General features: G+C 43.5%; 1 protein-coding gene across 1 annotated transcript; it reads right to left on the reverse strand.

Annotated features, from left to right (window-relative positions):
• Nucleotides 1-248: 248 nt before the first annotated feature.
• On the reverse strand, nucleotides 249-7,898 carry p2rx5 (purinergic receptor P2X, ligand-gated ion channel, 5). The gene is made up of 12 exons (XM_034099435.2): nucleotides 7,696-7,898; nucleotides 6,723-6,873; nucleotides 5,701-5,772; nucleotides 5,497-5,572; nucleotides 4,868-4,952; nucleotides 4,605-4,685; nucleotides 3,874-4,015; nucleotides 2,089-2,222; nucleotides 1,914-2,004; nucleotides 1,763-1,828; nucleotides 1,051-1,139; nucleotides 249-936 (listed from the first exon to the last, which is right to left on the reverse strand). The coding sequence occupies exons 1-12, from the start codon at nucleotides 7,824-7,826 to the stop codon at nucleotides 690-692; spliced, it is 1,365 nt and encodes a 454-aa protein (XP_033955326.1). The 5' UTR covers nucleotides 7,827-7,898; the 3' UTR covers nucleotides 249-689.
• Between the last annotated feature and the right edge of the window lie 14,002 nt (nucleotides 7,899-21,900).

The following is a 21,900-nucleotide window of genomic DNA, read 5'->3' on the forward strand; positions in this document are numbered from 1 at the left end:
CACATTTTCTTACAATTTGCTTTCTAGTGCATTTTGTCTGTGCTTACAAAATAATTTAAAGGTATTTTTAAAATTGATTTAGCAAATATCATTTTACGGTTTGTTTGAATCGAATCGGCATTTAACGTAATCCTATGCTACATTTGAGGTTCATGAATCACGAATGACGTTAGTTTTCTTCGCGGTGATTGTTATTGGCAAGTCTATTAATGGCGAATCAAAAAGAACAAACTGAAAATGATGCTTGATCATCTGCCAAAAAGAGCTTTTAAGTAATGGATTCATGACCTGAAACAAAGATGCAATTAATAACTTCCATTTGTTATGCAGTAATAGGCAAATATTTGGCAATTCCTTTTAGGTCTTCGATGATTCATTTAAAGTCCCTCTGTTAATATTATCAGCATAACCACAGAACTCTGGCATATCATCATTTATGGACCTGTTGTAATCTCCCACACTCCAGCTTTGGACCCTGACCCAGCCTCAAAGATGAAAACCATCTCTCTGTGTATTTCTACATCAGCTTCCTGGCCCATGTGTCCACAATAACATTTGTTTGGACCAACAAAGTCAGGACAAGCATCACTCAGGCTAGTGACAGTCCAGCCAGGTGGGAAGTGGGCATCAGTCCAACTCTGTGGTTACGCCTCTCACAGACCGCTGCAGGGGATTGGTCTTACTCTGACTTAATTTTGCGCAGAGAAGGTGATATGATGCCCTGTGCCTTGGTTAGAGAGGTTGCCAGAATATCGCTGTCCTGCGTTGCGTGGAACTGTTGGACCCCGTTGGTCCACAGGCAGCTGACTCTCTGCCAGGGCTTCCGTCTCCTCCGGTTTATTGGTGGAGTTTCCAGCCTCTTTGTCCGCAGCTGCCTTCTTATGTCTCCTTTCCCGGTGTCCTGTCTTCCCTTCCTTGTGTTTGTTCTGCTCTTTCCTGTAACACACAGTGACACACAGATGTGCCAATAAATGTGAGGATAAAGATTTTGGAAATGACTGATTTAAAAAAGAAAAAAGGTCCATCATTAAGGTGTACAGAAAGTCATACTTTAAGTTGATGATTTCAAACTTCTTGTCCCGGTAGAAGGAGCTTGTGTTCATCATGTACAGCAGTATCATGTCACATGCAAAGGCCCCCTGAAAGAGAAAATATATATTATATATAATATCTGTAGCACTCAGTCCATAATGTGTCAAAAACATAACTAATAATGCATTATAATCTACTTATATTGCTGTATAATTAAAGTTATAATGCCTCATAAATATTCATGATGCTTAAAACAATAAAACAATATTTATAAATTTAAAAGCATTTGACATAAAGTCAAGTATCATAATGCTTCAATGTTGCTGTTTACTCACTGACATTGTTTGTCTCAAGGACAATATATATTATAGGTTGATAGATGTAATAATACATAATAATACTTTTTATAAAATCATCATCACCGCTTTAGCGCATAATCATGTGATTATTCTGGTAGCTGATTGGTTAAAGTGAAGTAATGAAATGTCTTAGGTAAAGGCAGATATAATACATTAACTGGTTATAAGTAACTGTAAGTGGTCATTCTTTCACTTAAAAACATATTTTTAATCTATGCAATTCAATATGTTGTAATACTTTTTTCTTCTTTAACTTGTCATAACAAGAAAAACGTGCAAGTACTGTAACTATAATAAAACAGTGGCAATTACCCACCGACACCTCAATATTATTTAATAATAATTTTATAATATTTTATTAAACTACTCACTGCACCCAGCAGGGCAATGCCCGAACCAATGGCAATTATCGTGGGAACAATATTGAATTTCCCAGCCTGAAAAAACAATAACAAGTTTTAGTTATTATTTCCATAATAATGTACTTCACTCTGGAAAGAATAATTCCTATCACTGCTGTACCTGGCCATTGATCATTATATCGAAGCGGATCCCATACACCTTATACAAAGTGCGAAAGGTGCCATTTTCATCCTTGAAATACCTGGCATATCTGGAGGGGGAAATCAGACCGGTTAGACTCGGAGACCAGTGAGCTGACAGATGTATTTCTTGGTGAATGCCTGGAGGGACATACCTGAAGTTATATCCTGATGTGACCGAGTTGTTTAAACCCCTATCCAGGCGGGTAAAGCTGTACTCTGGATTACACCGTGAATAGTCCTTATCCAGGTCGCAGTCCCACTCAATGAGAATTCCAACAGAACCACCCTGAAGGACAAAAATAGTGTAAGTGTAACCTCAGCTCCATTAACAGGTCTATAATAAAGTGTATAGCCAAAATAAAGACAACAATGTAATGGAAACCAATTCAAACCATGTTCTGATCGCAGGGCTTTTTGAGTCCTGGCTTCAAAATTGTACTTCCTACCATTTTCTTATGTTTGCAGGTGAGTGAGGAAGCTGTACATTCAAAACAAGTCTGCAGAAGTGGTCTGATCAGATAACATACGTTTGTGGACTATCGTTGTGTCTTAGGAAATGCTTTAAGATAAACGCTAGCTTGAAAGTTCATTCTTGACTGGAAAATACAGCTTGAAAATAAAAACGTATCATATGGTCCACTTGTTGTTTTTTTAAAGCTTTCAGCCATTTCCGTTGGCCTTGTTTTAGTTGGTTTTTCATCTGGTACTAAGGATGGGTTCCAATCTGTCCGACGGACCTTTGGTGCATGTTGTCCCCTCTTTCTCCCTTCTCCTGTCTAACTTAAGCTGCAACAGTAAGGACAAAAAAGCACTCCAAAAGGAAAGGAAATTATTGTTTAGCTCTTATCATGTGAATGAATTATTGAATTAGTATTTATTTTTGTATACAGCCACTTTGAATCAATTGACACATTTTGTAATTGATATGTCACGTGATGACAACACACCATCTCTCTAAAGACTTGATGAAGACCATGTGCCTGAAAGTTTGTCTAATAGATGATCTTTTTTTTTTACTCTTTCTGAACAACCATTGTGATTTCAAATAAACCCGTGCAAACCTCCGACCTAGGCTGCCTTTAGGAGCCATGTCTATTTATATTTTTGAACACTAGGTGACAGTGATTAGCTGCACAAGCAAAAATGGGGTCATAGGTGACTGGAAAGGGAGAGGCACAGGCTGAGAGAGCACACAGTTCTTATTTGACATGGCAACAGATGTGGCAGAAGTACAGACAACCCAACAACACAGGCAACACTTGGAAATTGGTATTGTACAACTACCGCAATTAACCTCAAACTAACCTGCAGCTGTCGACCAGAAAATCTTTTTTATTAGTCTGTGTACGATCAATATCATCATTCTCCTATGTAATAATCGCAAACGGGAAATAGGACATTGGAACACCTAATTGCCATTACACTGTAATGTGGTATCTTGAGAATAAACTATGCAGAAATCCATTTTAGATAATATCTTCACTACAGTGTAAATGGCACTCCTATGTTCCATTAGAGATTTACTCCAAGACCACATAAAAAATGATGTTGCATCGCAAGCAGACCACCATCTTAGAAATCCTTTCAAATTACCATTAGTTATTAGAAAATGTTTGTCTTTGGATATCAACGGGAAGTACTGAGAAATAGAGAGAATGACTTGAGTGACAGAATTAGCTTGCAACACGCTGATGAAGATTTGTTTTCATCTTGTACTATATTCATTTTCTTACTACCCTTATCATTACATCAATATATGTTTTGTTTGTTGCAGCACACGTCTTGTACAAGTGTGTGTCTGCAGTTATTATTCTTAAATGGATTATATCTCCTAAATGTGATGGTCTATAATGGTGTGTTATCAAATGACTATGAGGAATCCAGTAATTGAAATAACTCCCACACAGTTTTATCTCACACGTTAATACACTTTGTACCTGAACAGCCATTTCCTGGAAATCACTCCCAGTCCAGCTGACCAGATCTCCGAGGCGGAAGATGGGGCAGTACAGGTGTTCCTCTTTGTCGTAGGAGCATCCTTTCAGGTAGCTGTCGTCAGGGATTTCAAGGATATTGGACCTAGATGTTCAATATAGCAGGCATGAATAACTTGTATCAAATGTCAGATTATCAGCATCTGTGAAAACCACTACTATTTCCACATGAATCGTGTTTCCCTCACCCTTAGAAAAAAATGTAACCTTCCACTCAAGTTAAAATATGTAAGTCACTTAAGTTGGAGTTATCATGTGTATCTAAGTGTTGGCGGGACGGCAATAGATTTATCATGATTAGTGAGAAAACATATGAAGTTAGATAGCTGTGTAATTAGAATAAGGTCCTGACTGATGAATTAGCTGTGGCTGACGTCACTCTGCTTTCTTGCAGGACTTCAGCAGCGAGGACAGAGCAGCAGGGGCCAACCCCCCCCCCCCCTTCAGATCGGACACCTGTCTGGGCAAGGCCCGCTGTCAAGGACTTCTCAGATGACTGTTTCACTGTCTCACTGAGTGCAATGCACAGCCTGGTATAAATAGAGGGCTGTCTGCACACTAAAACTATTTAAAGCAGCCATTGGAGCATGTAAATCCCCCCTTAGCTCACTCAGTGGTCGATGTCGTGACGCTTTGAAAACCACAAGCAATCAGCGCTACAAACAGCCACTCACTTGGAGAATTCAAACTTCGGGAACCTGATGAAATTCTTGATGTAGATGGTGAAGTTTTCCGCTTCGCTTAGTAAGGGCTCTCTGGAAGATAGAGAGACAGGCAGCTGTGAGAATTAAAAACTAAACAAGAGGAGCTGACAGGCTACATTAGCAATAAATAGAACCTGTGAAATATCTCAGTCCCCATGAGGGATCATAGCCAGTGTCAATGCAGTATCACAAAATGGCACTTTTCCAAAGTTCTGCGAGAGGAAGGGTCTTACGTGGGTCTCTTGCTGTGTTCAACAGGACACCAGGCGTGGATCTGACAGGTCCCAGTGCTGTTTATGCACAACCCTGTCTTTATTCCTGAAGGAGAGCCAGAGAAGTTTCTTAGCTAAGTTTAAAGAATTGATTATATGACGACTAATTGGAAAAATGTCCTGCTGGGGGATGAAACATGCAATATTTATATTTCACAGAATATTTGTAAAGCCGGGTTGTCGCGATATATCAATGTTGACTGTGAAACCAGTGCTAACTCTGATTCCATGTTTATAGTACACACATTGTAATATTGTGTAAATATTTAACCAGCGTTAAATATGGCTTTGTGAAGGCCAAAAATATGGCATTGTGACAGGCCAAAACCAAACAAAAGAATAATAAATAAGTAATTTAAATGTAACTTTGTGATAGCATTGAAATTAAAGTGGTAGTCCAACAGTATAAGAAAGGCCACAATTCTACAATGAGGTGAAACTGTTATTTTTCTAATATGCAGAATATAGTGTTGATCTTCAGGGATCGATATTAAAGATCTCAAGCTACAGACAGATTATGTAAACATGTAATTCAGGTTAAACCCATCAACTACTCAGATTTTGAGTTGAGTGAAATGAATGATACTCACCATGTCCGGCTATTACAGCCTCGCCCTCAACGCAGTCATCATCACTTTGACATCGTCCCTTTGGTACTTTGAAACTCTGTGGGAAGTGCAAATGCATTTGTCTAGATAGACATGGTAATATAAACAGCCATACCAGATATTACAATTGGAAAAAAACACATCAAATCAACAGGCAATAATGAGATTCTCTGCATGTATACTCACCTCTGCACAGAACCCCAGCCTCTGATTGGGTGTCTCTATGAAATTTGTTACTATGAAGAACACCTGCTCGCCCTACAAAATAAAATTAGGTCCCAGACAATGAGATCGAGAAACAAAAGGTTAAACAAATTACACTTCTGAGGAGTTCAATATTGTTAAATCAGTGGCAACAGGTGCCGAGCCTAATGATTTCTGCTGAAGCTGAAGACACTCAATAGCTTTGTAATCTCTCTTGAGAGGAGATTAATTGGGGAATAGTCTGACTGCTTTATTGATATTCTGAAAGCTCTTTTTCCTAGAAATGTTGACACGAGCCACAGATTGGATGACTTTAGACACAAATTGACAAAAACAAAAAAGACTGGCCTCCTAAACTTGGACTTAAACAACAGTTACTTGGGAAATTACTTGGAGCCTTTCTACTTGAAAGTCCTTGATATGTTCCCTTAAACCCTAAGATAACAAAGTATGTTCATTAAAAAGTATGCCACAAATCAATTCATTTCCGTAATTTTGTGAATATAACTAATTCATTCCCAGCACGTTGACACTTCATTCCCCTGATTCACTTTGTTTAAACCAATCCAACAGCATCCAATCATGCTGCAGAATAGAACAAGTAAGAGCTAATGTAAAATTGCTGAGCATCAGTTGGAAAAAAATATATACCAAATATGATTTTGTTCTTGTATAAGATTGTCTAAAAAAGAAGAAATTGATGGGATGAAGAGCACATTGCCATTATGATTTATTTAGGACTCAAAACTCAAATGTAAGGACTTGGGAATTACATGTCTTGACCATAGGTTTTGACTTGGCACCTAACTTGGAGTTTGTGTGTTTTCACTTGGGACTTATTTGTTTTGATATGGGACTTGACTTTGGACGTATCTACCTTAACCTTGGACTTGACTTGGAGCTTAATTTGGGAATAATCTGTCCTGAATAAGGAGTAAAGACTAACTTGTAACTTGCGAAACAATGATTCCTTGGTCACATCTTTGATGGATGGATGGACTCACATTCGGGGGTATGACATAATCCTCAGCACTCCACAGGTGAAGCCCGGTCTCAGAGCTGTTGGTCAGTGCAACACCTTTAAGTTTGGTGATGACTGAGGTCTGGATGGCCTCTTCTCTCTCCTGGTAACCTTTTCTCACCACAAACACCCACCTGGGACATTCACCCAAACATCACAATTTAGTTTTCATCATCATTTTTTCAGATTAACATGGGTGCATTATATATAGTATTTTTGATCCCTTGTTGAGCAGCGGTTTGTGACCGGCTAGTCAAGGGTTGACAACAAACACAATATATCTTGCATTAGTGAGTTCACCAGTATGTGGCACATGAAAGAAGTAACTGTGTAATTGTATCTAAGACAAAATCATAGAATATTGCATGCATCACTACCCTAATATATTGAACTATTTTGCAAATAAATGGCATCTGGGTGTGACAGCATCGCCCAATGGGTAAAGTACACAACAAATAGCACAAAGCCATTTTTCAAACAATTAATTAATTTGAATTAAAACAAATTAATAAAAGGAAAAGCAGCACACATTCACAACTGAGAAGCCGAAGCCATAACATGTGTACTTTGTTAAACTAATGCATGGCAATAAATCCAGTTTCATGAACATGAGCAGCTTTTAAATGACTTTAAAAAAACCTGCAGCCATTAAAGTAGCTATTTTACAACTATTGCGTTTTAAAGGTCAGACCTGATGATACTATACCGTTACCCTACTATCCTAGTCACCTGATCATATTTTCCTCATCATGACATCATTAGGTGAGGGGTGGGATACAATGACTTAATGTATTTACAGCAATTTGACACATTAATGAATCCCAACTCTTTCTGAGACACTTTACAAAAGAACCTGTGCCGCTGCCACTTTAACAACAAAAAAGTCAACGCTTTCGGCTAGCTCAACTATTTTTAACTTTGTGAATCACTTTCCAAAAGCATGCATTGCACCTCACCCGATTATGTATCCCAGCACAACCAGCTGATAGAGTCTGAATAATATCCCGATTTTCCTGTTTTCGGCGATGACTATTTTCCCAGTCTTGTAATTGAGAAGACCAAAGAAGAAGACTCCACAGCCTGCCATTCCTCCCGCACCGCGGACCGACTGAGACGGACAGCAGCTCCCAGCTGATATTTACAACTGTGCACATTTCATGCAGCGGGCAATCCCACTGAGAGAGGGGCTGTACAACACAAGCACCAACCTCAAACGCACCACTGTGAGAAAAATGCAGGAAATCTTAATCTTGACTCGATATTCAAACTTGCAAACTCTCTAAACGTAAAAGCCTTAATGATTAATCAAATGTGCCTTTATCGTCACCTTATGGTTAGGCTAATATTGCTGTGATATTACTAATAGGGCCTAGTAGGCCTATCTATAAATAAGGTTACTGCTTATTATTTTCCTTGGGCATTTGGGAAATAAACAGGCCGGGGCAGGCAGGGCCGTGCAAAAGGTGAGGATGGAAATGCAAATCAAGTGTACACACACACAATATGTACCCACATCATATTAACATGTTGGGATTGAATTACAGTTTTACTACGATGTAAAATTCTTATTAAAACAAACGAAAATAGTATTTCAGTTTTTTTTTTGTTTTTTTTTACTTTTCTAATATTATTATTTATTTCTCTAAACATAAATGCTGGTATTTTATTACGCAAATCTGGAGTATATTACTACTTAAAATACACTTTAAAACATGTATTAATAGTCCGGGAGCAGTGGGGTTGAACCCAGTGGCGATTTCTCCTGGAGGCCAAGGGAAGCCAGGCTTCCCCTGCAGTGGCGTTTCTATATTACAAAAGTGGTGGGGCACAAAAAACTTAGATGTCTTAAGCTTCTGCAGTGAGGTTCATGGCTGGTGAGACACTGGCACTGACTCTTCAGGTTTACAAATATTATATTTTGACCTAAATCAAAATATAATATTATTTTCAAAAGCCTCTTTAGTCTGATGCTTCAATTAATTTTAAACAGACAGTTCAACAGAAGGATACCCAAAAAAAATTATTTTATCATTTAAATATTTAATTGTTCTCTCTTAGTAAGATCCCATTTTCAATACAATTGTGGTCTTAACTTGACTTGAAGATGAAGTCCTTTTGCCTATCCTTCTGGACAAAAATCTCTATTACTTTTTTGTAAAAGTCCTCCTTATCTTCTTGTAGTTTCAAAAGTCTATCATAAATCTAAATGATGGATTTATGATTCGAAAATTATAAAAGTAGGGTAGACATGTGGATGTTATCCGGCTGAACAAAACGTACATTTATCTAACAGCTACGTTACCCGCAGATCTTATTTTGAGCTATTTTCTAAAATCCTATGGAGAAATCTCATTGCTTTTTTGTGGAGGGAAGCCATGCGCAGCTTACTTCCTGGTTTTAGGACGTGTCACTCTCCTCCTCTTCACCTGCTCTTCACACACCACACTTTTCGCGGCACACGTACTTACAGCCAATCAGCTCTGAATGATGTGAGATGACGTATGGTGGGGATGGCAGCTCTATGCCCCTATATGGTCATTATTTTTTGCCACACACATTAAATAGGAAAATACTCTGAGCATGCGCAGTGTAGTTTTTACAGTCACCGTTCACTTAGACAGTGAGAGGGAGGGGCAGGATCGGGTTTTGTCCCACATGGCTCTAAACAGCTCAATAGGCACACACTGTAGACACTAATCAGTAGAACACATACTAAAACAGCAATGTACAGACGAATCAGATGATTAAACATGATCTTAAAATATATTTTATATATATAGTGTGTCTCTCCCCCATTCTCATTGAGTATTTTACAAAGAGTGAAACAGCTCCCCTCTAGATGTTATGGTGAAACAGTAGATTGCACTCACTGTTGCGAGAGGAGGCCAGCCGAAATTGGCTTCCCTTGGTGAAAAAAAATGGAGGGATTGACCAATCAGACAAGGCTCACGTCATCCCCGATTAGTCAGGGCCGCTGGTCAGGGCCAGAGCCCTAGAGAGATATCTCTCTAGTGGCACGTTTCCACTGTAGGCCTCGCTCGGTTTGGTTAGGCCTTATTAGGCCCGGCTCACTTTAATGCTGCGCTTCCATTACAGTTTAGGAACTGGGGTAGTTACTATAGTAACGCAGTGTAGGCGGAACCGTGACGTCATCTTCAATGAGCGCCCCAAAAAACAACACAGCCGTTAGCTCTTAGCACTCAGAGCTCACAGCTCTTCATATCTGTTCAGAAACTAGACAAAAGTTAAACAAGTACAAACCACAGACTGCCTGTGTCATGGAGAATACAGTCGCTGGTTTATTTATGTCTGTATAGGCCGTTGTTGTGAGTGTGGACGGTCGGAGCATATATAACGTTAGCTTAGCCAAGCTCCATTTAGAAAACACGCATTTTAAAAGGATTTTTCGCCTGCCGTCTGTCTGCAGACTTGTCAAAGCATTAATTCATGGTTTTTACTAACCGGTATCAGTATGTTGTTACCTCGGCATCATTTTGAAACGTGTATTACAATTAAATCATGGTCAAATATGTTCATCTTGTTGTAGTTGTAGCCCCCTTGCCAGCGATTCTCACTCTAGTTTAGCATACTCAGCCCGACTCAGCCTGGTTGTTCCTGGCCCTAGAACCACGATTTAGTCGGACCAGAAAAAAGGTGAAAAAGTAGCCCCGGGCCAAAAGGCTAAGTGGAAGCGCAACCAAAAACGGGCCCCGCACGGCTCTGCACACTTAAAGCGAGCTGCAGTGTAAATGCGCCATAGGGCTCTGGTCAGGGCAGAGTCCTGCACGGGTCTGATTTTCAAGACCCGCTCCCGCCCGCACCCGCGACGTGCAATACCGAACCCGCCCCGCTACCCGCACATATTGCCAATTAGTTCCGCGACCCGACCCGTCGGCACAAGATCCGCAACCCGACCCGAACCCGCATAGCCTAGCCTATATATGAGTAGTGAAAACATGCAATTATTAACACATGCAGTTGCATATTTGTCTCAAAAAGCGTGGGATGTTGGTTCTTTTCTCCATCTAGGAACCAAAAGCCTCCCAGACGTTGGATTTCGCTCTTGAGGAAGTGTTATTGAAAATGCTGTATTCTCCGCTAGAGAGCTTCACCTCAGCCATTTCGAATGTGGTGTGCACAGCAGCAGATTGATGCGCTGCAGAGGTTATGATTATGCACAGTCGAGCGGGGGAGAAGTCTGAGGATTTAAACATTAAACTAAATTATTATTATTTTAATATATTTATTATGCAATACCCGACCCCCATCATCTTTGTTTTACCCAGAACCGAACCCGGAAAAAAGCGTTTGAAAAAATAACACCCGCGAATCACCTTTTTTGCGGTACCCGACCCGATGCAGGACTCTGGGTCAGGGCCATGCCAAGGGAAGCCAGAGGAGGCTGGCTTCCCTTACCTCACAATCCAATCAAATCGCATCAATTTAGTGTTGCAGTGACGCATCCTAAAACCCGGAAGTAAGCTGCGCTCGGTTTCCCTCGACAAAAAAGCAATGGGATTTCTCCATAGGTGTTACGCTCCTCGTAAAGAGACTCAAAACTTGAACCCGCTATGCAAGAACACTTGGGACGGAGACTTAGGTGAAGTGTCAAAAAAACTGGATTTATTTACGTTCCTCAAGAGACAGGCAGGAGACAAAGCAAACTCTCAACAGAGTGGGAAGAACGTGGAGCAGGGCTGAGACGGAGGTTGGGCTGGACGTGGCAGGCAGGACGGAATGGAATATGGAGTATCACTGTGAGTATACGAAGAACTGGCGAAGTCTGATGATCGAACCGGAGTTTTAAGCAGCAGCAGGTGAGTAGTGGTAATCAGTGATGATGAGAAACAGGAGCGGAGGTGAGTTGGCGGAAAACGGAAAGTAGGTCAACCACGCCCAGCCAGGAAGACAGACAAACAGATAGACAAACAAACAGAAAGAAGGAGAAGGAGATACTGCAATTCCTCACAGTACCCCCCCCCCCCCTCAATGGGAGCCACCTGGCGACCACCAGGCTTGTTTGGATGAGCCCTGTGAAAGGCCCTCACCATGATTGGGTCCAGGACACGGGAACGAGGAACCCAGCATCGCTCCTCGAGGCCATAACCCTCCCAGTCCACCAGATACTGGAAACCCCTGCCCCGACGTCTGACGTCCAAAAGACGGTGCACCGTATAAGCAGGGTGATTGTCGATGATACGGGCGGGAGGAGGGGGTAAGGCCGGAGGGCTCAATTCACTGGTGTGAACCGGCTTAATCTGAGACACGTGGAAAGTGGGGTGAATTCTCAAAGCTCTGGGAAGCTTCAACAGGACTGCGGAAGGGTTAATGATTCTTAGGATGGGAAAAGGACCAATGAAGCGTGGGGAAAGCTTCTTGGACTCAGAGATGAGAGGAATGTTGCGGGAGGACAACCAAACTGACTGGCCTGGGACGTATAGAGGAGCTGCCTTTCTGTGACGGTTGGCTGATCGCTGGTTCCATGCCGAAGTCTGGAGAAGGGCAGATCGTGTATCTCTCCAGATCTTCTGACAGCGACGCACATGCTGCTGGACTGAGGGAACTGCCAAGTCTCGCTCCTCTTCGGGGAACAGGGGCGGCTGGTACCCCAATGAAGCCTCAAAGGGGGAGAGACCAGTAGCGGAGCAGGTAAGAGCGTTGTGGGAGTACTCAACCCAGGAGAGATGAGAGCTCCAAGTAGAGGGGTTACGGTCGGTGATGCAGCGGAGAGCTGACTCCAGGTCCTGATTAGTTCGTTCTGTTTGGCCGTTTGATTGGGGATGATATCCAGAAGTCAGGCTGACTGAGGCTCCCAGGGATTGACAAAACTCCCTCCAAACTCGAGAGGTGAACTGGGGACCGCGGTCTGAGACAATGTCGGCAGGGATACCATGTAACCGGAAAACATGTTCTGTGAGGAGTTGGGAGGTCTCCAGGGCTGACGGGAGTTTTGGAAGAGCAACAAAGTGAGCTGACTTGGAAAACCGGTCTACTACAGTGAGGATTGTGGTGTTGCCCTGGGAGGGGGGCAGGCCGGTAACAAAATCCAGTGCGATGTGTGACCAGGGACGACTAGGGATAGGAAGGGCCTGGAGCAACCCTGCAGGAGACTGGTGGGAGGACTTACTCCTAGCACACGTGGGACAGGCAGAAACATACTCCAGAGTGTCCCTGTTGATCGTTGGCCACCAGAAATGTCTCTTCAGGAAAGAAAGAGTGCGGTTTACTCCGGGATGGATTGAGAACCGGGAATTGTGGACCCACTGTAGAACCTTGGAGCGGGCAGCATCAGGAACAAACCGACGGTTCGGAGGACCATTGCCTGGATCTGGTTGCTCTCTCAATGCCTCCAGGATGGTGTTATTAATCTCCCAAGAGAGGGCGCCTACTACACAACTCTTGGGAAGGATTGAAGCATCTGGAGGATCAGGAGAGTCAGGAGAGTATAGCCTAGACAGAGCATCGGGTTTTATATTCCTGGAGCCAGGGCGGAAGGTGAGGCAAAAGTCGAAGCGACAGAAGAACAGAGCCCATCTGGCCTGTCGGGAATTCAGTCGCTTCGCCGACTGGATGTAGGAGAGATTCTTGTGGTCCGTCCAGACCAGGAAAGGCTGCTTGCTGCCTTCGAGCCAGTGTCTCCACTCCTCTAGTGCCAATTTAACAGCCAGAAGCTCCCTGTTACCAACATCATAATTGCGCTCCGCAGGAGAGAGGCGATGTGAAAAAAAAGCACAGGGATGGAGGATGTTATCAGGACCAGCCGTCTGAGATAAAACTGCTCCTACTCCAGTATCAGATGCGTCCACCTCCACAACAAACTGCTTCTCTGTGTCTGGCTGAATAAGGATGGGAGCTGAGGTGAACAAGGACTTGAGTTTAATGAAAGCTCTGTTAGCCTCTGGAGTCCAACAGAACGTGATGTTGATGGAGGTGAGTCTGGAGAGAGGTGCAGCTACTTTACTGAAGTTCCGGATGAAGCGACGGTAAAAGTTGGCAATTCCCAGAAACCTCTGGAGCTCCCTCCTTGTAGTTGGGACTGGCCACTCCACCACTGCCTTGATCTTTCCAGGGTCTGCCTCCACCTTGCCCTGGCTGATGATGTAGCCCAGGAAGCTGATCCGGTTCTGGTGGAACTCGCACTTCTCCGCCTTAACATAGAGCTTGTTCTCCAGCAGTCTCTGTAGGACCGTGCGGACATGGTTCTCGTGTTCCTCCTGATTCCTGGAGAAAATCAGGATGTCGTCTAAGTAGACAAAGACAAAGCGGTTAAGGAAGTCACGCAAGACATCATTGATCATAGTCTGGAAAACTGCTGGGGCGTTAGTGAGACCAAAAGGCATGACCAGATATTCAAAATGGCCCAATGGAGTGTTAAACGCTGTCTTCCATTCATCCCCCTGGCGGATGCGGATCAGATGATAGGCATTTCGAAGGTCAAGCTTGGTGAACAGGATTGCCTCTTGGAGAGGTTCAAAAGCTGAGGTGAGAAGGGGTAATGGGTACTTGTTCTTGACCGTGATATTGTTTAACCCCCGAAAGTCTATGCAAGGTCGTAGCGACTTATCCTTCTTGCCTACAAAGAAGAACCCGGCACCCACAGGAGAAGAGGAGGGACGAATAATACCAGCAGCCACAGAGTCCGTGATATAAAGCTCCATAGCCTCCCTCTCAGGACGGGACAGATTGTAGAGGCGGCTGGAGGGTAGAAGAGCTCCACAGAGCAGATCAATAGGGCAGTCGTAGGGTCGGTGGGGAGGAAGAGAGAGAGCCCTCTCTTTGCTGAAGACCCAACGCAGGTCGTGGTAAGTAGTAGGAACACCAGTCAAATCTACAGATGCATCAGGGCAGACAACAGGATTTGGGGAAACAGAAGTTGAAGGTAGGGCAGAACACAGGCAGTTAGCGAGACAGTGCTGATCCCATTCAATAATCCTTCCCTTAGCCCAATCAATGTGTGGGTTGTGAGTACGTAGCCACGGGTAACCCAAAACCAGAGGAGTAGAAGGAGAGGATATTACCTTAAACTGGATAAGTTCACGGTGGTTTCCGGAGGTGATTAAAGTCACAAGGGGTGACTGTGCTGTGACTGAGGAGATGATTTGTCCATTTAGAGCATAGGCAGTTAACGGTTCCTCTAGCGGCTCCAAGCAGAGTCCCAGCTATTCAGCTAGCTCCTGGTCCAAAAAGCTATCCTCCGCACCAGAATCAATGAGAGCCTGGAGAGGCAATGTCATAGAACTAACACAGAGCTTGGCGGGAATAAGAAAACGAGTCAAGGATGGGGTTAGAGATGATTGCTGTGGACTCGTCAGGACCCCCAATCTTACTGACGAGCCTCCCAGTTTGGACGTACTGGGCAGTTGGGAATGCTATGCCCAGTCTTTCCACAATACAGGCATTGGCCTGCACCTATCCGGCGCTGACGCTCCTCCAGAGAAAGTCTAGCACGACCCAGTTGCATGGGCTCCTCCTGAGAAGAGGTGCGCACACTGGACGACGGGGGAAAAGAGGGAGGTCTAGACACCGAGTGAGCAGAGTAGGAGGAAAAATTGGGCTTACTGAGTGAGGCTGGTGAATCCCTCCGTGTTCGCTCAGCTCGGCGCTCCCGCAGACGACAGTCCAAACGAGACACTAAGGAGATCAGCTCTGAGAGATCCGCTGGAACGTCTCGTGCTGCCAATTCGTCCCGAAGCTGGTCCCTCAATCCTCTCAAAAACACCGCCTTGAGAGCCGCCTCGTCCCATCGAGCCTCTGCAGCGAGTGTGTGAAACTCGATGGAGTAATCAGCCACTGTCCGGCTTCCTTGTTGCAGGCTAAGCAGCTTATTCTCGGCGGAGCCAGAGGAGTTGGGATGATCAAAAACAGCTGAGAACCGATCAGAGAAGCCCTCAAAACGTAGAGTGTCAAAATCCACCGAAGAGTTTAAAGCCTCTGCCCAGGTTAAAGCTCTCCCACGGAGCAACCCCAAAACATAATTAATCCTCGTTGCTTCAGCAGCAAATGCAACAGGACGCTGGCGAAAAACCTTGTTACATTGGAACAAAAAACCTCTACATTTCTCCACATCTCCGTGAAATGGCTCAGGATCGGTGATAGGAAAATCCTGGCGAGGAGGAGGCAAAGGGGCTGGACTGGGAGTAGCCTGAAATGCTACCGTCGAGGTAGTGAGAGCGGAGATCTGGCACGCCAACTCGGAGACATGATGAGCCATGGACCGGTTACTCTCCACCAACGCTCGGATGAGCTTTTCGTGTTCACCCAGGAGGGAGCCCTGACTTGACAGGGCATGAATGATTGGGGTAGAATCCGCTCCGGATCCTGCGGGGTTTATTCTTGGCCAGTTCTTCTGTTACGCTCCTCGTAAAGAGACTCAAAACTTGAACCCGCTATGCAAGAACACTTGGGACGGAGACTTAGGTGAAGTGTAAAAAAAAACTGGATTTATTTACGTTCCTCAAGAGACAGGCAGGAGACAAAGCAAACTCTCAACAGAGTGGGAAGAACGTGGAGCAGGGCTGAGACGGAGGTTGGGCTGGACGTGGCAGGTAGGACGGAATGGAATATGGAGTATCACTGTGAGTATACGAAGAACTGGCGAAGTCTGATGATCGAACCGGAGTTTTAAGCAGCAGCAGGTGAGTAGTGGTAATCAGTGATGATGAGAAACAGGAGCGGAGGTGAGTTGGCAGAAAACGGAAAGTAGGTCAACCACGCCCAGCCAGGAAGACAGACAAACAGATAGACAAACAAACAGAAAAAAGGAGAAGGAGATACTGCAATTCCTCACAATAGGATTTTGGAAAATAGCTCGAAATAAGGTCAGTGGAAAACAAACCTGTTTGATGAATGCACGTTTTGTTCAGTCGGATAATATCCACATGTCTACCCTACTTTTCTAATTTTCGAATCATAAATCTAATCGATATAAGATAGATAGCGTCCACTCTCACCGCCGTTAGAAAGTAGCAAGCAACTGAAGCAAGTGCAATTATGGAGGGTGGAGATTTGGAGTATTTAATCAAAAATAATTGTACTAAACTTCCGCTACAGCAGCAATAACAAATACAATCTGATGACAGGCCAATGCCCAAACTGGAGCTGTGTACAGAGAGGAAAAAAGGAGCGAATCGGACGTAAGACGTTAAAGGTCTCCTGATTTAGTTTGTGAATGAATGCTTATTAGAGTGTTGTCAGGAGAGTGCGTGCGGACCTGTCGGTTAGATCAGGGCCGCGGAGGTGTTACTGCCGGGCCGCGAAATAGCTGTGAGTTTATCGTAATATTTGCAGAATTATAAATATATAAAAATATTTTATATATATATATATTTTATATATTTTTTTAATGTGTTTAATGTTCGCACCTATACCAGTCATATTATTTACTCCAGTAGCCTAGTTAATCTTTCACCAGATAACCGTTGAAAATGGCTTTTATGATGTTCCGAGGGATTCGACGGCTCAGCCTGGTCTAAGCCTCTTGTGTGCAGAAAGTTACCGTGCGCCAAGTAGGAAGAGGAGCGCGCAGGAGACAACCATTTAATTGCAGACTGTTATGTTTATGTGGGGAAATGGCAGTGCATACATTATTTGAGATATATTTCAAACTCGGACTTCATTTTAAGGACATGTCGGCCAGGGGTGTAGAGCTAGCCTATATGTTTATTTTATTAGCTTTTCTTTTTAATGACTAATTTTAAATGCCATGCTTAATGTCTTTCATTTTTTTGTAAAGCACTTTGAATTGCCTTGTGTTGAAAAGTGCTATATAAATAAACTTGCCTTGCCTTTGTTTAAGCACCGGTTTGGCAAAACAGGAGAGTAAACCAGTCAACCTTGATCTATAAATTCATGTCCGGGACTCTCACGGTATCTGCCCGTAGCTGTTTTATAGAAGGAAAACCTCCTTCACTTCATGAAATGGTTGCAGGCAGCATCAGGAGGCAGCGGGACGTGTAACTCCGCAGCACCAGCGCGCCAAGAGCTGTGCCATTTTACGCACCGCCTTCGCTGTGTTTACCTTCATCAGAACAGCGAGTGACTGCATTCTGCTACGTGTTAACCACACACACCTCTACACACATCACACATCGAACTGCCCGATTACTCCCCCTTTTATTAGTTTTATGAAGGAGATGTCCAGTCACCAAGGCGCATGATGTGTGTGTGTGTGTGTGTGTGTGTGTGTGTGTGTGTGTGTGTGTGTGTGTGTGTGTGTGTGTGTGTGTGTGTGTGTGTGTGTGTGTGTGTGTGTGTGTGTGTGTGTGTGTGTGTGTGTGTGTGTGTGTGTGTGTGTGTGTGTGTGTGTGTGTGTGTGTGTGTGTGTGTGTGTGTGTGTGTGTGTGTGTGTGTGTGTGTGTGTGTGCTCTGTGTTTGTGTCTGTCCGACACCGTCATTTGTTTTCAAATGACCATGAACAGTAATTTACACACATCTGCTAACTCCATAGGTAGCCTATATGCGGGTGTTCCCAAAATAAATTAGTTTAATCTTAATCTCGATGTATAGTGCTAAATGCTGTCGGACGTGTACCGGAATGTACGTCACTATCATAATATCTTCTGAAAACAAATGCCAGTGTCACACGCACACACACTCGGGGACGGGTCTGTGCATCCGATCATCAGATCAAGAGGGAGTGCTGGGGAACTCCAGTTCGAAACCCGCTCCTGCCGCCACTGCGTCAGGCCGTTGTGTCCTTGGGCAAGACACTTCACCCGGATTTGCTCCTGTGGGTATTGTCCACAGTACATGTATAATCCCAATGTGTACTTGTAAAAGCGCCTCGATGACCTCGAGGTGTGAAGATGGACGGTGTGGCGCAGTGCGCTGTGCAATGATCATCAGATCAAGGGGTGAAACCCGCCGCCGGTGTGTCCTTGGGCAGTATCTGACCATTGACCACGTATGATATATGTGTAATGTGTATATTATATATTTGTTTTTATTTCTCATGATGCTAGCTATTGATGTAGTCTACTGTTAGCGTGGCTATCATTCAATGTAAATCAGTCAAGAATAACACTGGAAATGGGTAGGCTATTAGAATAAAAAATATTAGCATAGATGGACATGTAAGTGTATTAACCTTTTTTTTATTATATATTTTCTTTACAGGGTTTACATTGGTTATGGATCCAGTGCCTGATGAGTGCTACTTCGGTCATGTGATAACACAACAAATTAAGTGATTTTCTTGCTTTTATCGCTTAAATACTCATTTCTTTCTTTGGTGCAGGTTCAAATAAACGATGCAACATATACATCTATGTAACATTTAAATTGTTGTCTTGGCTTAGTGTTTTCAGGTGCATCCTGGGCATTAATCCTGAGACGCACTCGAAAGCCAAAAAGAGGCATGGCAATTTAAACCCCCATGTCAGCACATTCTTCAGAAAAATTGTTGACTTTGTGTGGATGTCTGTGTAGACAAGTGCTCCCCTCCTTGTTTTCTGTCTCCCTGGCTCCGCTTCTGCCCAGGTGCACCTGGTCTGCCCCTGGCTCCGCCTCTGCCCAGGTGTTCCAAATTCCACTCAGCCGTGTGTATATATAAAGAGAAGCTGGAGGAGAAGGATGTCTCGCCTATCCTAACGCCGGAGACACTGTCCTTAGAATACCTCTGTGCCATTCTGAGCTGTAGGCCATATTTTTGCAGATGTGTTTATGTTTAGCCTGGAGGACCGGTAGTCCAGTTTTTGCAGCTTTATTTTGTTTCCCATAGGGTTTATGTTTGATTTTTGGTTAGGCGGGGGAGTTCTGGGTCCTACGGCCCGTGGTGTGGCTGGCTCGGGTTCCCTCCTTCTGTTTGTTCCTTTTGGCCAGTCCTCCAGACCTCTTTTTGTTTCGCTTGTGTGAGCAAACGGCTGATTAAATAAATGCTCGTTACCAAGTACCGGTTATTGCATGTATTCTTTCATGTTGCGGGTCTCAGCACAAGCCACTACAGCGGAGTAGAGGTTGGGGCCGTAACAACATTTCCAAGACACTGTGAAATGTACTTTGCACTTCAATGGAGTAATAAAAAGTTTAAATGGGCATTTTCTTTGTTTTTCTTTGTTGATTGAGCTGATTGAATTGTGTAGTTATGGTACAATCCCAGTCAAAATTACAATATATTATCGTATTATTTAGATTTGTATATTTACAGTAAATGACTGGCTACTGTGTTGCATTACTTCTACAGTAATAGTGTGAACATACAGGTACTTACTGTAATTTATGTACAGCAAGGTAACATAATACCACAGCTCTGTACTGCTATATCAAAGTAATTCCATGGGCATGGCAACTGTAAAGTCACAGTATTTAGTTGTACTTTTATTCTAATTAACTGTAAAATATCTACAGTAAATTACTGTGAAATATTTACAGTCAATTACTGTGAAATATTAACAGTCAATTACTGTGAAATCCATGCAACTAGTAGCCAGTAATTTACTGTAATTTTACAGCCAAACTTTTTACAGTGTCCCTCATCTTTGACAGATACTATGATTACAGTATCAAGTCTGTCACCAGAGATGTCAGGGAGACAGTGGTCAATAGGAAACATCATCTCCTCCTATCAACTGCCACCAGCCCAGAAGGTTGTTTTGTCATCCATTGAAAACAAGAAACAGCTCAACCTATTACTATTTAAGGAACTGACCGAAGACAGGCTTTTCCATCTACGGGGCACAAACAAACACAAGTTGGTCGTGACAGGGGAGGACTCATGCCCCATCGAGATCAGGATGGAAGAAAGAAGGAGCCGATATGAGCTAGAAAATCAGCAGGAAGAAGCTGACACCATCATTGTCCAACAAGTCCTAGGGTGTGCTGGAGAAGCCCATCAAATCTCTGTGGTTTCTGATGACACAGATGTGTTCGTCCTACTCCTTCACTATTACCATCAGGCAGGACTGGATGTACCACTCATCATGGAATGGAAGAGCAATAGTGGACATCAAGGTGACACTGTCCAAGCATTCAGAAATTGTCGAGAACCTTTTACCAGCCCATGCCATATCGGGATGTGACACTGTAGCGTCTTACTATGGGTTGGGAAAAGGCTCTGTCATCAAAGTCCTAAAAGCTGGGTACAAACTTTCAGCCATTGGCAACATGGATGCACCATTCCAGCAAGTCCTCTATCAAGCCACTGCCTTCATCTCAGCCTGTTATGGCATAAAGGAGAGCACATACATGTCACACACAAGGCTACTTGTCTGGGGGGGAAATAATGGAAAAGGACATATGTCTGCTCCAAACCTTGCTGCTCTACCACCAACAAATGAAGCATTCATTAAGAATGTTAAGAGGGCCCACTTTCAGGCAATGTTGTGGCGAAATCTCAATGTAAACCTGCTGCCAGCACTAAACCCGGAGGAATTTGGATGGAAAAAAGATACGCGTAACAGGTCACTGATCCCAACCCGGAAGATGCCAAACGTGTCCCAGATTACATTTTGGAGATGATCAGGTGTGGCTGCAAGAGTGAGACCCCTTGCAACTCCAAGAAGTGCGGTTGTAAAGTGCATGGTTTGCCATGCACAATGTTCTGTGCATGTTTCAGGGTGGGATGCTCAAGATCCTAACACTATGATCATCAGCAATATTTGTAATGTCCATCCATCCATCCATCTTCTCCCGCTTATCCGTGGTCGGGTCGCGGGGGTAGCAGTTCCAGCAGAGAGCCCCAAACTTTCTTTTCCCTGGCCACATCAACCAGCTCTGACTGGGGGATCCCAAGGCGCTCCCAGGCCAGCGAAGAGATATAATCCCTCCACCTGGTCCTAGGTCTACATTTGTAATGTGTCATTTCTATATGCTAATGAGCAATGTTTTATCCAACAATCTGCTTGCCTTTCCTTTTTGTTGTTGGTAATAAACGCCACGCAGTTGCGTGAGCAAAAGAGAGAAGTTGTTTGTATTGACTTTGCAGAATTCACTGCACTACAAAATTATGTTTTGATGGGTCAGCTTGAAAGGGTTAATATTCATTTATAATACAATGCACTGTATGAATATAAACATTGGGGAAGACAAATGTGATGCATTTGATTTGAATATATTTCAATATTATTGCATGAAATCTCATAAATCCTTATTTTTCTGGGATTTTGGCGTTTTGGCCATGAAGGGGTTAATATCCGGGCACCCTCCTGTATTTTAAAGAGGTACCT

The sequence above is a fragment of the Pseudochaenichthys georgianus genome, chromosome 14, assembly GCF_902827115.2.
Source record: "Pseudochaenichthys georgianus chromosome 14, fPseGeo1.2, whole genome shotgun sequence".
NCBI classification, from domain to species: Eukaryota; Metazoa; Chordata; class Actinopteri; order Perciformes; family Channichthyidae; genus Pseudochaenichthys; species Pseudochaenichthys georgianus.